This window comes from Barbus barbus (assembly GCF_936440315.1).
Source record: "Barbus barbus genome assembly, chromosome: 36".
In the NCBI taxonomy this organism is placed as follows: Eukaryota; Metazoa; Chordata; class Actinopteri; order Cypriniformes; family Cyprinidae; genus Barbus; species Barbus barbus.
Genome location: NC_136714.1, coordinates 26,714,407 through 26,728,982, shown reverse-complemented (window position 1 = coordinate 26,728,982; position 14,576 = coordinate 26,714,407). Strand labels below are relative to the sequence as shown.

Here is a 14,576-nt window from a genome sequence, read left to right as displayed (position 1 = left end):
CTCAAAGCCACTTTCTATTTTGTGAAGCTCGACAATCTTTTTCTCCACATCAGAACTATATTCTTTGGTTTTACTCCTTGTGATGGATGATTAAGGGAATTTGGCCTTTGTGTTCCTCATATTTATAATGCTGTGGAACAGGAAGTCATGCCTGGATAATTTCATGCTGGTGTGCAAAAAAAATGTAAATATGAATGGGAATATATTTCAGAGATATTTTATTCATAAGAATTTCTAGGGGTGCCAATAATTGTGGCCAACATGCATTGGGAAAAAACATTATTTCATAATGAGACCCCCCCCCACACACACACACTTTCAATTGTTTTACTTCAATGAAAGGTTAGATTTTTTTTATTTCTTTGAATAAAAGATTAAAAGAATAATCAATACAGATCTATTTTCACATCCGCCTTTGCTCATATTTATCAAGGGTGCCAATATTAGTGGAAGGCTCTGTAAATCTTCATGTTCTGGGCTTTTAATATGTAAATATGGGTGGTCATCTGTTAATGAGCTCATGGTTGTGGTGTAAAATATGTCAATTTCATGAATAATGCTGCCTTCACGCCATATCGCAATTACCGTAATTTTGAGATGACGACACGTGACTTAGAAATATGCGTTTCTATGGTAACACTATCAACGCCTAAACACAGCCTGGGCGGTGGTCAGGTGGTACAGCGGTCATATGGTACAAGTCGTAGCTCTTAGAAAACTCCCAGTTCACTAGTTGTAATTACGAGTTCTACGAGGACGTGAACGCTTTTTACAAGTTGGAATCTCGTAATTACTGGAATTCCGATATGGCGTGAACACACCTTAAGTTATATTTGCAGTTTTTGATGTGTAAATGTGGGCGGTCATATGTTAATGAGCTCATAGAGGTGATGTCTTCATAATAACAATTTCATGTATTGTTTTGATTGTGATTTCAGGAATGAGTCAGTTTTTTGTGTAAATGTCATAATCATGACATGTTCTGGTCTTTCAAGTATGGATGGTCATATGTTAATGAGCTCATAGATGTGATGTCATCGTTGACAAATGAGTCATTTTTGTAGTCCAATTTCAATAAATAGAGGAAGAGTTGTGCATTTCAAACTACGTAATACATCAAACTCATTTCAAAAGAGCAAGAAATATCCTGTTTGCCATGAAATGACAGCTTTAAAGAAACATGCTCATAAAAGCATGTAGAAGTGGAATTAGCTCAGTTTAGCTTTGAATCACTCTCTGTGTCTTCTGTCAACAGGACACGACTGATTACGTCGCTTATGTGGCGAAAGATCCTGTTAACCGGAGAGGTATTACTCCTGTCTTTTCCTCTCCTGCATGCTCGGATGATTTGTGTGTCATTTTTTGGATGTTAAAATACTTTCCAACTAGAAGTAATCCTTTCTTAGGTTGACTTCTTAAAGGAATAGTTCACCCAAAAATGAACATTTGCTAATATGTCCTCACCCTCAGGCCATCCGAGATCTAGATGAGTTTGTTTCTTCATCAGATTTGGAGAAATGTAGCATTACATCACTTGTTCACCAATGGATCCTCTACAGTGAATGGGTGCCGTCAGAATGAGAGTCCAAACAGCTGATAAAAACATCACAATAATGTTTTTACACACCACTCCAGTCCAAACTTTGCCTTGTCTTGCCTTACCTTTTTAACTTCACTTTGGCCAAAATAAATCCATGTCCTGTTGTCTCTCACATCAAAATCCACACATATTTGTTTAGAACTGTTTTGGACTGTTTTTGCTTGTAAACAGAGCTTGATCTGTGCAGATTTCTCCCCTGATTCAGATGAGATTACTTTTTCACTGGAGAAAGCAATATTATGGATAGAGAACTTGTATTTTAGCCAAAAACAACAGTTTGAAGTTAAAAACGCCTTAATGATGGATTTGTTTTTAGTTTTGGGTGAACTATTCCTTCAAGAGACTAGCACAGTGACTATGAAAACATTACAGGGCCTGTAACTATTTTCTCTGCAGAACTAACCATAACAATTACATAACATGATGTTCTTGTTGGTCAACCACAGTTTTAGCTGTACGGCTCCTGAGGGCCATTTCATTGCGTTTACCACGCTGGGCTGTCCTGTAACACGCATTCAAAAAACAAGCGTGATTGATCAGTCCACCACAGCTGCATTTAGCATCAAAAAATCAATTTCTGTTGCTGTTGTATCGCTGTCTCTTTTAACTTCCTGTCAGCGCAGAGGCCACGTATTAAAACTCTCGCTGTACTTTCTAATGCATTTTTGATGTTGTCAGAGGAAAGATCTCATAATGAACACTTTATAGCAGAGTGAGACAGCAAATCGGCATCCGTTCCCCATTTGCTGATATCTAATACTTCAGCATGCGTGCGTGTCTATACAATTAATTGTCTTACAGTTAATGACAATTCCTAAAATTTTCTTCTATCTTTTGATTTTGGGTTGAAATATTACGTGGACAGGTTTTGTCAGATTGATCCTGACGTGTCCTGTGTTTTCTAGCATGTCATATTCTGGAGTGCTCTGACGGTCTGGCTCAGGATGTGATCAGTACGATCGGTCAGGCGTTTGACCTGCGCTTTCAGCTCTATTTGCAGTGTCCGTCCAGCAAACCCTCGTCCATGCACGACAGGTGAGTCCTCATCTACACCTTCAGGATTCTGATCTGAGACCACTTCTGCCTCTCATTGTGTCCTGTCTTTAGGGTTATGAGTACAGACGAGCCCCCGTGGACCGAGGAAGGAGAGGAGTCTGCCGATCATCACTACTACAACAGTATTCCCGGAAAGATGCCGCCACCAGGAGGATTCATTGATGCTAGATTGACCAATCAGATGCAAGACAGCAGCCAGGTCTGCTAATCACCCGCCCACACTCTTGAAGTAACCCGACCGCTGATCGATAATCACTCCAGCTCAGCTGCTTCTGCAAATGCAACTCATGTGTTTCTGTCAATATCTCTTTATGAATGGTGTTTTTGGTAAATAATGATAGTAAAGATTATGCTATTATTCTGAAGTTTTCATAAAACATAGTATCTACCTCTGTAGATACTGGAAATCAGGTCCCTGAAATGAATCGAGAGAATATGTCAAACTGAGGGAACAAAATAAATCTGCTATTAATGGTAATGTTTGCATACATTTTGTTACAATTGTATTTTTATTATATTTTGTTATAATCTCAAAACTAATAACACACAAAAAAAAACAATTCCAATATTTCCACCTCAACATACAGTATAAATTAAAATAATAATCAAATAAATATTGCATTTTCTTATAATATCGAAAACACAATGCAACACAATTCCAATTTTTCCACTCCAACATTTAATGTGTAAAAGAAATTAAATAAATATTACATTATATTTTGTTTTAATATCAAAAGACAACACAAAATACCACACAACTAAATTTTTCCCACTCCAACATATAATATTTAAAAAATGATATGTTACATATTAAATTAAATTTTGTTATATCAAAACGAATAACACAAAATACAGAACAATTCCAGTTTTCTCACTCCAACATATAATAATTAATGTAAAATTATGTTTTGATATAATATTGAAACAAACACCTTTCCCACTCCAATATACATAAGAATTAAATTAAAATGCGAGATTAATATTATATTTTGTTACAGTATCGAAACAATACAAAACAACTTTCCCACAATGTATATAATGATTAAAATAAATAATATATTTAAAAGTAATATTTATTTATCATGTTGAAACAACACAAAAAATTTACAATTCCAACTTTCCCATCCCAACATATATAATTAAATTTAGGATGGATGGATAGATAGATAATATTGAAAAGAACAATATTTAGTTGTTTAAAAACATTCTGCATGATCTACTTCTTAACAGCTTGTATAAATGTTGGCATTTTAGAACTGTGGCATTAAATGATTTGTTTAGATGACTTCCTGTAGTGTGGACTCAGTATGGACTCCATCAGGTCAGTGATGATGAGGAGGTGTTTCATTACTGTTGTTGATGACTCACATGTTGTTTACTGCTGTCCACACAGGCCGCTGGAGTCGACCAGACGTACTACCAGGGCCGACCCATGTTCATCCAACAAGGTACAGTTCACATTTAGATGGACAGATCGCCCAAAACACCTCATGTCAATGCAAAAAACAATTCTTCAAAATATCATCATCTTTCTGTCTGTGCCTTTCGTATAGGGTCCTGTGACATATACAGTCTCCCTGAGATCAAAGGTCAAGCCGCTAAGGCAGGAGAAGTGCCCACATATGTGAACACGCAGCACATTGACACGCAGGTGTTGGCCGCCCTCCAGGGAGAGTCAGAGATGCTGTCTGAATCGGGCATGAGCGGGACAGCTAAAGACAGCCCGAGGAAGGACCTCTTTGACATGAGTAAGAGTTTAGAGGCAATTCTTTCCTAACAATGCTGTAGGACTATATAATGTACCTGTTTTACAGCGCCATCAATAGGTGGTGCATAAAAATGCAGTTGGTTTCAATATGCAATTGTGCTCAAACGGTTAAATACACACATTGTGATGAAGCAACAAAAATATATACAAGCTGAACATTTTGCTTCTGTTTCTGTGTTAGCTCCGCCCACAGTCAAATCTCATTGGTCCAAAATAACACCCTTCATTTGAATATTAAATAACTTCTGACTATCAGCAGTTTTACTGTAGAAAGAGCATAAATGTGAGGAAAAAATGACAAAAGCACTTTAATTTAGTCAAAAAAATTTCAATAATGAATCCCTTTTGTCACAAGTCAAATTTAGCGTTTTACACAATATGCATTGTTTCATCATGATGTTAATATTTATAACATCTTAATATCTTCACACCTCATAGTCGCATTTAGCATATATACTCTTTGTATGTGGATGGCCATACCAGCTTTATATCAATCTCTTAAACATGTTTTATTAAATTGTGCTGGTTTAAGTTCTCTTAGGAACTAAAAATAAAAGTGCAATTAAAAAACCTATAACATTTCTTCAAAAGTGTTCGATAATTTATTTATAGTATTTCAACAATTTACTCGCAAATGAAAATAGCCAGGGAAGCTGGCATGGCATTGAAACACCAAACAACTGACTGTATATGAAGAGCTGGGCGATGATATAGTTACAGTTTGTGACGATATAAACAATCAGCACATTGTTTTCTCGTGCCATCAGAGCCGTTTGAGGACGCCATCATGACCCAGACTCCGGCTCCTTCAGCCTCAGAACTGCATAAAGCGGCGTCCGTGGATAACTCCAGTCCTCTGCTGATGCGTGCGGCCGCCCTGAGAGCTCAGGAGGAGCTGGAGGACCAGATGTGGTACCACGGAGAGATGAGCCGCCGCCAGGCCGAGAAACTGCTGCTCCACGACGGAGACTTCCTGGTGCGGAAGAGCACCACAAACCCAGGCTCGTACGTCCTGACGGGGATGCACAACGGCCTGGCCAAACACCTGCTGCTGGTCGATCCGGAGGGAACGGTGAGAGCCACCTTCACCCATAGTCTTTTTATTAATGACACTGGTTTTTGACTCAAACATTGCTTGTAAATTTCACAAATAATTACAGAGAAATGGCACATTGAATTAAACATGAAATTTTGAAGTAGAAAGACTGAAATCGCATTTTCTTGTAAAACGTACTTCAGTTTTTTTTTTTTTGAAAGCTGTTTTTGAAGTATTGAAGTAAATATAGTGGGATTCAAACTCTTGAGAAAATGCTTCTATTTTAGGTTCTTTTGTAGTTTAAAGTAAAACAATTGGAGTCAAAAGTTGAACATGAATTTGAGAAACTTGATCATGTTCTCCAGCATGATTTGAGATGTTGAAAAGAGCATCTTGAGCTTCAGTGGAAAAGAAGATCTGTCGAAGTCACATCTGTGTCTGTACAGAGTCACATGATATATTTGATTAGTCACGTAGAGATACTGCAGAATCTGAAATAGATCATTTGATCATTTTATTAAAACATTTCCAAATCCTAAAACCGTTTAGTTGCCTCAAGTTTGGGGTCAGAAAGATTCTTTTATATTTTTGAAAGAAGTCTCTTCTGCTCACCAAAGCTGCATTTATTTGATCAAAAAGACAGTAAAAACAGTAATATTGTGAAATATTATTGCAAATTCAAGTAAGTGTTTTCTATATGAATATATTGTAAAATGTAATTTATTTCAGAATTTTCAGCATCATTATTCCAGTCTTTAGTCACACGATCCTTCAGAAATCATTGTAATATGCTGATTTGCTGCTCAAAAGAGTTTATTATCAGTAACTAAAATTAAACTGAAAATGATTAAATAATGATTATTATTTCAGCTAGTTGTCATTTAGTTTAAAACTTAATAAAAACTATATAGACATTAAAAAAAACTAATAAAACATCACAAAATTACTAGAACTTTAACTAAAATAAAAACTCAAAATATGAAAAAATACTTAAATAACACTGGTGCTCAATAACCATTTCTTATATATATCAGTTGAAAACAGTTGTGCCTCTTCATATTTTTGTGGAAAATTATACGTTTTTCAGAATTCTTTGATGAATAGAATGTTCAAAAGCATTTATTTAAAATATAAATAATTTGTAACATTAAAAATTCTTTAGCGTCACTTTTGATCAATTTAATGCATCCTTGCAGAGTATTAATTTCTTTTAAAAAGAAAATCTTACTGACCCCAATTTTTTAAACGGTAGTGTATATGCAAGCATCTTTCTGTCGCGTGTGCTTAAACTTTCGAATCAAATCTATGTCTCCTCAAGGTCCGGACGAAAGATCACATATTCGAGAGCATAAGCCACCTGATTGGCCATCACCGTGACAACAACCTCCCGATCGTGTCGGCGGGAAGCGAACTGTGTTTGAAGCAGCCGGTGGAAAGAAAACAGTGACGATGGCTGAAATCCTGCAGGAGGCTCACGGCGCCGCTCTTTCACGAAAACAAACACGCTCAGATGACTGATCTCCGTCGGAGAACACGTGACGCTTGTCCGACTGCTTGACCGTGACGACGCGGGACGGCGCTCTCACCGAAAGCCGATTTCTAGAACTGACACCGTTATTTTATTGCGCTGGTTGAGAATCTCTATTTTTGAAGAAGACGGCGGTGGATTTTCGCTCGAAACGGGAGTTTGGACGAACTCGGTCTCCAAGAGGGATGCGACGAAAACTAGATAAAGAGTATTTTAGAATAAAAAAGTTTTAGTTTTGTCTATCAAGCACAACCGGATTTTCATGTTCGTTGGTAAGAGATAGAAGGAAAACTAATATTTGAGAAAAAAAAACAAAAAAAACAAAGCTGTTTATATCGACCTATTTTAGGAGTTGGTCCTTCACTGCAGCTAGTGTGCGAGGTCATTTGGTAGCTTCACTGCTTTTCAGAGGGAAGATGACGTGAATGTGTTTGCTTTAACAGAAATCACGCTCCGACATGCTGCACGAACACACACACACACACACACACACATACACACACACACACACACACACACACACACACGGCTTTAAAGTACCTTCACTTTTCTATGACGTTGAAACCTGTGGCACCCGCATGACTTAAAACCTTAATTGTACTTGTGGTCATTGTTGGTAGCATCCAGAGCCCCTGCGGAGGTGCTTTTGTGTGCTCACAATGTAAAATATTTATGCTTTCCCAGTATTCCTTGAGTTTAGCTCCTTCTTTAAACGTGTCAGAGGTGTGTAGTCGCTCGGCTCGGGCCTTTACTTTATACCTTGGATGTTTCTATCGGTTCTGACTTTCATGGTTTGACTGTGGGCTTCACAAACACACACACACTGGTATTATGATTCTTCTGATGATGATTATTTTCAATTAAACGGTTCTAAATGAATAGCACAATCAACGCTTTTCTGTGTGAGAGATGTCTAATTACTGGACAAACTGGAATATTACTGAATTCTTCACCATTTTAGCCACGAGTCACATGTTTCTGTTGCGTTTTCCTTTTAAATCCACATTTTAGATAAATGAAACTTGCATTTGATATGAAGATATTAACATTATTATAAAGTTCATGCATAAGGGTGAATCTCATAAAAATTGACCCAACATAAAATCATATTTTTCTCTTAAAGACATTGAAGCTTAATTGTCATGCAACAAAATGCTAATGTTTCTACAAACAGGTTGCATTGTCTTTATGCTGGTTAAAATTTATTTTCTTCTTTTTTTATTTATATATGATTACGGTTTAGGAAATTGCACTACGATATGAACTCATGCATAAGGAATATTCAAGAAACTGACCCCAAAATCAACAGACAATTATATTTTTCTCATAAAGACATTGAAGCTTAATTGTCATGAAAATGATGCAAAAATATTCATGTTCATACAAACAGGTTTATTTTTTTTATTTTTTTGGCAATCTGATGCAATTACTGTTTGGAAAATAGCACCAAGATATAGACAAAATGTCATGAAAAAAATATTTTCCAACAAACAGGCTTTATGCTGAATATTATTATATTATTCATTTTTTCATCCAATGTAATTACTGTTTGGAAAATTGCAAAAAGATATAAACTTGTAAAATAATCCAGCATAAATAAAGGGAATCTCATAAAAAAGTGAAGAAATTGACCTAAAAATTAACAAAATATTATAGTTGTCAGTGAAGCTTATTGTCATTCAAATAATCCAAGAAATATTAATGTCCCTAAAAACAGGCTTCATTTTCTTTATGCTTAATATAAATAATTTTCTTCATTTTTTGGGGCAGAATTCTTAGGGAGATCGATCCATAAATTGTCATTTGCATTAATGTGAAATAAGTTTTGTAGTCTAGAATGAAGACATGTGCAGTTTCATATTTCCTCAAATGTGGATCTCTTTCTCTAAATTTCAATATGATCGTTTAATATATCTTTTGCATTATTGCATCACTATGAATATTGTCTTTCTCACACAAACACAATACGTGAAATTTATGTACTGAAGTTTGTGATATTAAACTGTGGAAATATTGATTTGGAGGCACAGGATGAATGAAAAAATGTATATTTGGTTTTAAATAATTTTAATTTGAGATTTTATTTCAATTTAATTTATTAAATACTAAATACAAGAAAATAATCTCATACTTCATATTTTCACTGCAAAATGTACAGCACAAGATGAAATCAGTACTTTTACATGTGCATATACATTTTTGTTGCTAAATATTATATCACCATCTGTTTTGCGAGTCAAAGTTTCATTATTCTAGCTAAAACTATATCTCAGTTCATGATGAATCAACAGACAGCTTTGAAAATCTTTACATCATTTTTCACAAATTTCTAGTTTGTAAAATTAATGAAGGATTTTTCCAGTGATGGTCATATTCCCCCAAATGTAAACTGCCAAATCCCAGAGTAATTTCACAGAGCTTTGTTTATCTAATGTTAGGGAAAGATGTTGTATTATATTACTCTCATTAAACGGACTCCAAAAAATCAGTGATGGTTTAACCGTTTTTGTAATGCTGCAACAAAACAATCCCAAATCTGAATTATTCTTTACTAAAATATAGCTGATTTGCAAACAAGTGTTGCTTTGCCATCCCAAGTTGTGTTCAGGAAAACGTGCCTTTTATTTGCACTATTGTGCTTTTCTCTTGAAAGTGCAGTAGTCGAAGCACTGATCACAGCGGTTCACATGCAGGCCATAAAACAGGTGCCAGAATTCAACCTACGAAAGTCCAGTCTCTGCTTGTATGAATTATTCCTATTCTTTAAGATTGGTGGCAATAAAGAATCATGTGTATTACTCTTTGATTATGCTGGTTATTTGGCTGAATCTGAACACGTTCAGGTCTTATTTCACCCCAAATTCAAAGGAAAGCAATAAGAAATTATGTTTTGCATGAAGGAAATTAATTCTATATATATATATCCAAAAATATTAAATAAACGTGAGCATTCCAGTTTAGTTTGTGCTGCTTGTATATGTCCAGCAGGTGGCGCAAGTGCTCTATTAATATTTACTTACTCAGAATTATATGCTGTACCATAAACAGCTGCATTGGTTTAAATCATTAAGATTGTATTCTTACAATATATTTCCAGCAGCGTATATGTACTCCATACAGGCTTATCTTGGTAAAAGTTTGATAAGTTATTTCAAGAAAAATTAACCTATATACAACGTATCATACAGACTGAAGTGTCAAACATGCTAGTATAATATATCAACACCTGGCATAAAAGGCTTTAGGTATACATATCAGTACATCGTGCACTATATAAATACTGTCAATATTGGCAAATTAGTCTTTTGTATGCCCTGTCTGTACAGTTCTGCTACACTGAATCAAAAAATTATTTTTTTGTCTTGTTTTGTAAACATTCTTAAATCAAGACACATTTTCTTGAGGAGGAACAGGGCTAAAGATATGAAGTCTTGTTTTCTGAAAAACATCCAATTCAAGTGAGTTTTTGCTTAAAATAAGAAAATAAAAATATCCGTCAAGTAAAATAAACTTAATTCAAAACGGTGTTATTTTAGTATCATTGAGATACTATTATAGTGTTTTTACTCTGAATCTTTTATTTTTTATATTTGCTGTTTTCATTTTAGTTTGGTTAGTTTTAGCATTTTTTGTGTTTTTGTGTATATATATATATATATATATAGATCTATATATATAGATCTATATATATATATATATATATATATATAGATCTATTAATTTTAATTTCAGTTATTTTAGTACAAGTTAAACTACATTAAAATGCGAAGTGTTGCCTAATTTAAATAAAAAGTTAAATATTTTATTTCAGTTAATGTTCATTTTATTTCAAATAACAAAAATGTTTTTACTTATTTTAATTTTAGCTGACTTTAATAACCCTGATTGAATGAGAAAATGATTTTTTCTGACCCCATAGGCAGATTATTTTTTTCATGTTTAAACCAAAAACTTCATCAAAATTTTTCAGAAAACATGACTTCTTTTCTTTTTTCTCAAGTAAATGTGTTTTGATTTAAGAATGTTTATTTGCACTGACAAATGACAAAAATACTGAGTAAGTACTGCATTTTTTGCAGTGTAAGAACTTGGGATCAGGACATTTTTCCCGCTGCTCAATATGCACTTAGCATGTGCTGATGCTTTATTGTGCACTTTAGTATGCACTTAAAAAGTGCACACTAAAATTCTATAGCATGCACTAATGCTGTAATGTGCATTTCAGCAAACACAGTGAGTGCTTCAGCTTGTGTTAGTCTGATTCTGTGCGTTGGCGTCTGGGTTTTCCTGTTCGGCCGCCCGAGGGCAGTTGGAGCTGGATTTGCTCCGGCTGGGGTCCATATTCTGCTTGCACCCCATCATGCCGTCCCGCAGCAGACACCCACACACGAGCCTGTAAAACGCCCGGCGCATCTCCTTGCTGGCCAGCGTGTAGATGACTGGGTTCATGGCGGAATTCAAGACGGCCAGCGCCACGAACCAATCGGCATAGAGCAGAAACGGGCACTTTTTGCTCCCGCAGGCCACGTCGACGAGCAGCAGCACGAAGATGGGCGTCCAGCAGGCGATGAAGACGCCCACCACGATGCTGACGGTGCGCAGGAGCGCCATGGAGTGCTCGCAGTTGCTGTGCTTGGTGACTTTGCGGCTGCTGCTCTTGACCAGGGCGTAAATGCGGCCGTAGAGGACGGAGATGGCCAGCAGGAGTGAGATGAAGATGGTGATGCAGAATGCAACGTAGCTCTTGCTGTACAGAGGTAAGATGGTCGAGCACTGAGGAAGATCTTCTAAACAATTCCAGCCTAAAATAGGCAGCGCCCCCAGCGTGATCGCGATCAGCCAGCAGGTTCCTATGAGCAGAAACACCCGGTATTTTTTGCTTGCGTCGTAAGGCCTCATTTTGATCATAGTAAGGTGGCGTTCGATTGCAATCGCAAGTAAGCTGAAAATAGAAGCACCTAATGCTACAAACATACTCCCTTCGCGAACAAACCACTCGGCTGGAGACAAGTGTAACGTCCACTGTCCTGACATTTGCAGGTTGACTATATAAGTCCCACCAGCTAACAAGTCGCACAGAGCCAGGTTGGCGATGAAAAAGTACATCCGGTTATGGAATTTGTGGTTTTGCCAGATGGCCAGCAGCACTATTAGGTTCTCCAGGACGATGAGGCTGCAGACGACCAAAAACACCATGGTTTTGGGGTCCAACGGGGTGCCTTCGGTGTCATTGCGATTTTTTAGTTTCCCCGTGTAGTTGTAATGCAGGAAAATGTGTTGGTTGATCATTGCGGGATGATTTGGACTGGATCTTCCGGACAGGAGCGGATCGTACAGGTAAGATGGGTCACGGATGGGGGTTGGCGAGCGGGTCGACTGCTTTCTTCAGGGTTTATCTGTCAATCATCACCCTGGACTGCCATGTCGGTGGCACACATCTGCCTGTGGAGTCAACCAGACAGCTACTGTAATGACACCATGATCCAGTCAGATCCACACCAATGTGTTTCATGTAAACTTGACTTGAACACAGCTGGAACATCTGAGATACCTTTCCAATATGCTTAAAGTCACAATAAAGAATTAAGATGACTATCAAGAATAAATTATCTTTGTAGTAGTACAAAAAATATAGTGCCTCAAAATGTATACGGTAAGTATATGGCACTTCAAGGTACTGTACAATACTGTTCAAAAGTCTGAGGTCTGTATTTTTAATGTTTTTGAGTCTCTTTATGCTCACCAAGGCAGCGTTTGTTTGATTAAAAGTACTGTAAATATTTTTTAAATATTATTACAATTTAAAATACCTGTTTTTATGTGAATATATTGTAAAATGTAATTTATTTCTGTGATGTGCAGCTGATTTTTCTGCATAATTACTCAGTGTCACATGATCCTTCAGAAATCATTCTAATATTTGAAATATATGTAAATCTTTTTTTTAACATTATAAAAGTCTTTACTGTAACTTTTGATTAATTTAATGCATCCTTGCTGAATACAAGTATTAATTTCTTCCAAAAACTAATCTTACTGATACTGGTTTTGTATTTCAAAGGAAAACATGGTACTACTCTCTTAGAAAGTCCATCTTAAACTTGCAGTAGCTTCTTATAACATAGTAGCTGGTTTAAATGGGTGGGTGGTCAACCAGCAACCATTAACCAGCTATTATGCTTTATATTCACACATTAAACACCATCTGAATTTTTAACAGCCTATTTTTTTTTTTTTTTTGTTAGAGTAATATAACATGCATTGCATGCAACATTTAATATAGCCTACTATGATCCAGAATAATTCGATGCACAAAACTTACTTTGTCGTTTGAAATCATTTAAAAACCAGCACAACAAAATATAGTTTAGTCTCCATAAAAGTTAGGCTATCGCATAGATTTTTATTTATTTATTTTTTAATATCTGACATGCATCTGACAAGATCTCGTCTTTGATTACTCACCATCAGATATCACGAACCGCAGAGTTTCTTCACTGAGACCCATTCGTGTCGAGTTTTGTTTAAATAGGAACTGTTATATTTCCATCTTTAATGTGCAGAAGTTCAGACCTCAAGAAAGCAATCTGACTGCGCAGTGGAAGAAAGACCTTTCTCACAGTCTGCTGCTGTTTTCCTGCGGTGCAATACACAGACAGTCCAGCCCACGACACACCTCCCACTGTCTGGAGGAGACTGCACTTCTGATAGACTATATTCAATATTCTATATTTTGAATTATCATGGCTTATTTAGAGGCCTGTTATTTCACCGCTAAAGAAGCCATTAATTGTAAAATAAAATGTTAAAATGATCCACAAATGTTTCAACTGTAGTTTGAACAGTTTCTCTATTTGTTGTTAGAATGACACAAATTTAAAAAAGTAACATTTTCAGACTTAAAAATGAACGAGCCAATCAAATCAAAGAAGGCGGGGCTTAAGAAGGCGTCGCTCAATATTTCACATTTGACGATAGAATGTGATGCAAACATCTCGACTTTTTGGTCAAATTTCAAATAGGATGAACCATTTAATTCATGCATTTCATAACGTGACGAGACAAAAACATTTAGCCGTTTTTTTCAGCATATTATACACACATTGTCTTATTTGTAATTTAAATTAAAAAAATATTATTTGCAAATAACTGAAATATATTACGAAAAATCACTTTCTTGTACTGTTCTTTATTCCCCTAAATCCATATAAATTCTTTATTTTAAACAAACATTTAACCAGTGTTCATGGTTATGGCCTTGGTTTATCTGTTTTAAACTTTTGACAAGTTTGATATATGTATTTTTATTTAGTAGTTTTGCAAGACTATTACTGTAAATACGGGTTTTAATTCAAGTTGTCATACTGAGGGATGATATTTAAATATTTACTGTGGTAATCAACAAGATTTGGATCAACAAGACTCCAAATGGCTAGTTGCCCCCTCTTGACGCTTTGACATCCTCCCATATCTTTAAAATAAAAGAACTTGTTTCTTGACATTGATTTGATTGTTTGCATTTGTTAAAGCACCAGGGTTGGGAATTGAACCTTGCTGCCTCCACACATCACCTTTTTTACTCTGTTAC

General features: G+C 36.0%; 2 protein-coding genes across 3 annotated transcripts in view; one reads left to right on the top strand and one right to left on the bottom strand.

The window, feature by feature from the left end:
- LOC306856344 (SHC-transforming protein 3-like) overlaps nt 1-7,876 on the top strand; it is a 28,912-nt gene extending 21,036 nt beyond the window's left edge. The window contains exons 7-13 of the mRNA XM_079395577.1: nt 1,256-1,307; nt 2,506-2,635; nt 2,708-2,855; nt 4,050-4,104; nt 4,210-4,404; nt 5,192-5,496; nt 6,779-7,876. Of these exons, the coding sequence (XP_079251703.1) occupies nt 1,256-1,307; nt 2,506-2,635; nt 2,708-2,855; nt 4,050-4,104; nt 4,210-4,404; nt 5,192-5,496; nt 6,779-6,907 (1,014 nt within the window). The 3' untranslated portion in view covers nt 6,908-7,876. The remainder of the gene's footprint in view (nt 1-1,255; nt 1,308-2,505; nt 2,636-2,707; nt 2,856-4,049; nt 4,105-4,209; nt 4,405-5,191; nt 5,497-6,778) is intronic.
- A 2,976-nt stretch (nt 7,877-10,852) lies between these two features.
- Nucleotides 10,853-13,612, bottom strand: LOC306856346 (sphingosine 1-phosphate receptor 3-like). 2 transcript variants are annotated; one of them, XM_079395579.1, is made up of 2 exons: nt 13,454-13,612; nt 10,853-12,430 (listed from the first exon to the last, which is right to left on the bottom strand). In XM_079395579.1, exon 2 carries the CDS (start codon nt 12,275-12,277, stop codon nt 11,231-11,233), a length of 1,047 nt encoding a protein of 348 aa, XP_079251705.1. In that variant the 5' UTR covers nt 12,278-12,430; nt 13,454-13,612; the 3' UTR covers nt 10,853-11,230. The 2 variants fall into 2 exon arrangements, with proteins under 2 accessions (XP_079251705.1, XP_079251706.1); XM_079395580.1 differs by having other exon boundaries at nt 10,853-12,453; nt 13,454-13,606.
- Nucleotides 13,613-14,576: the final 964 nt, after the last annotated feature.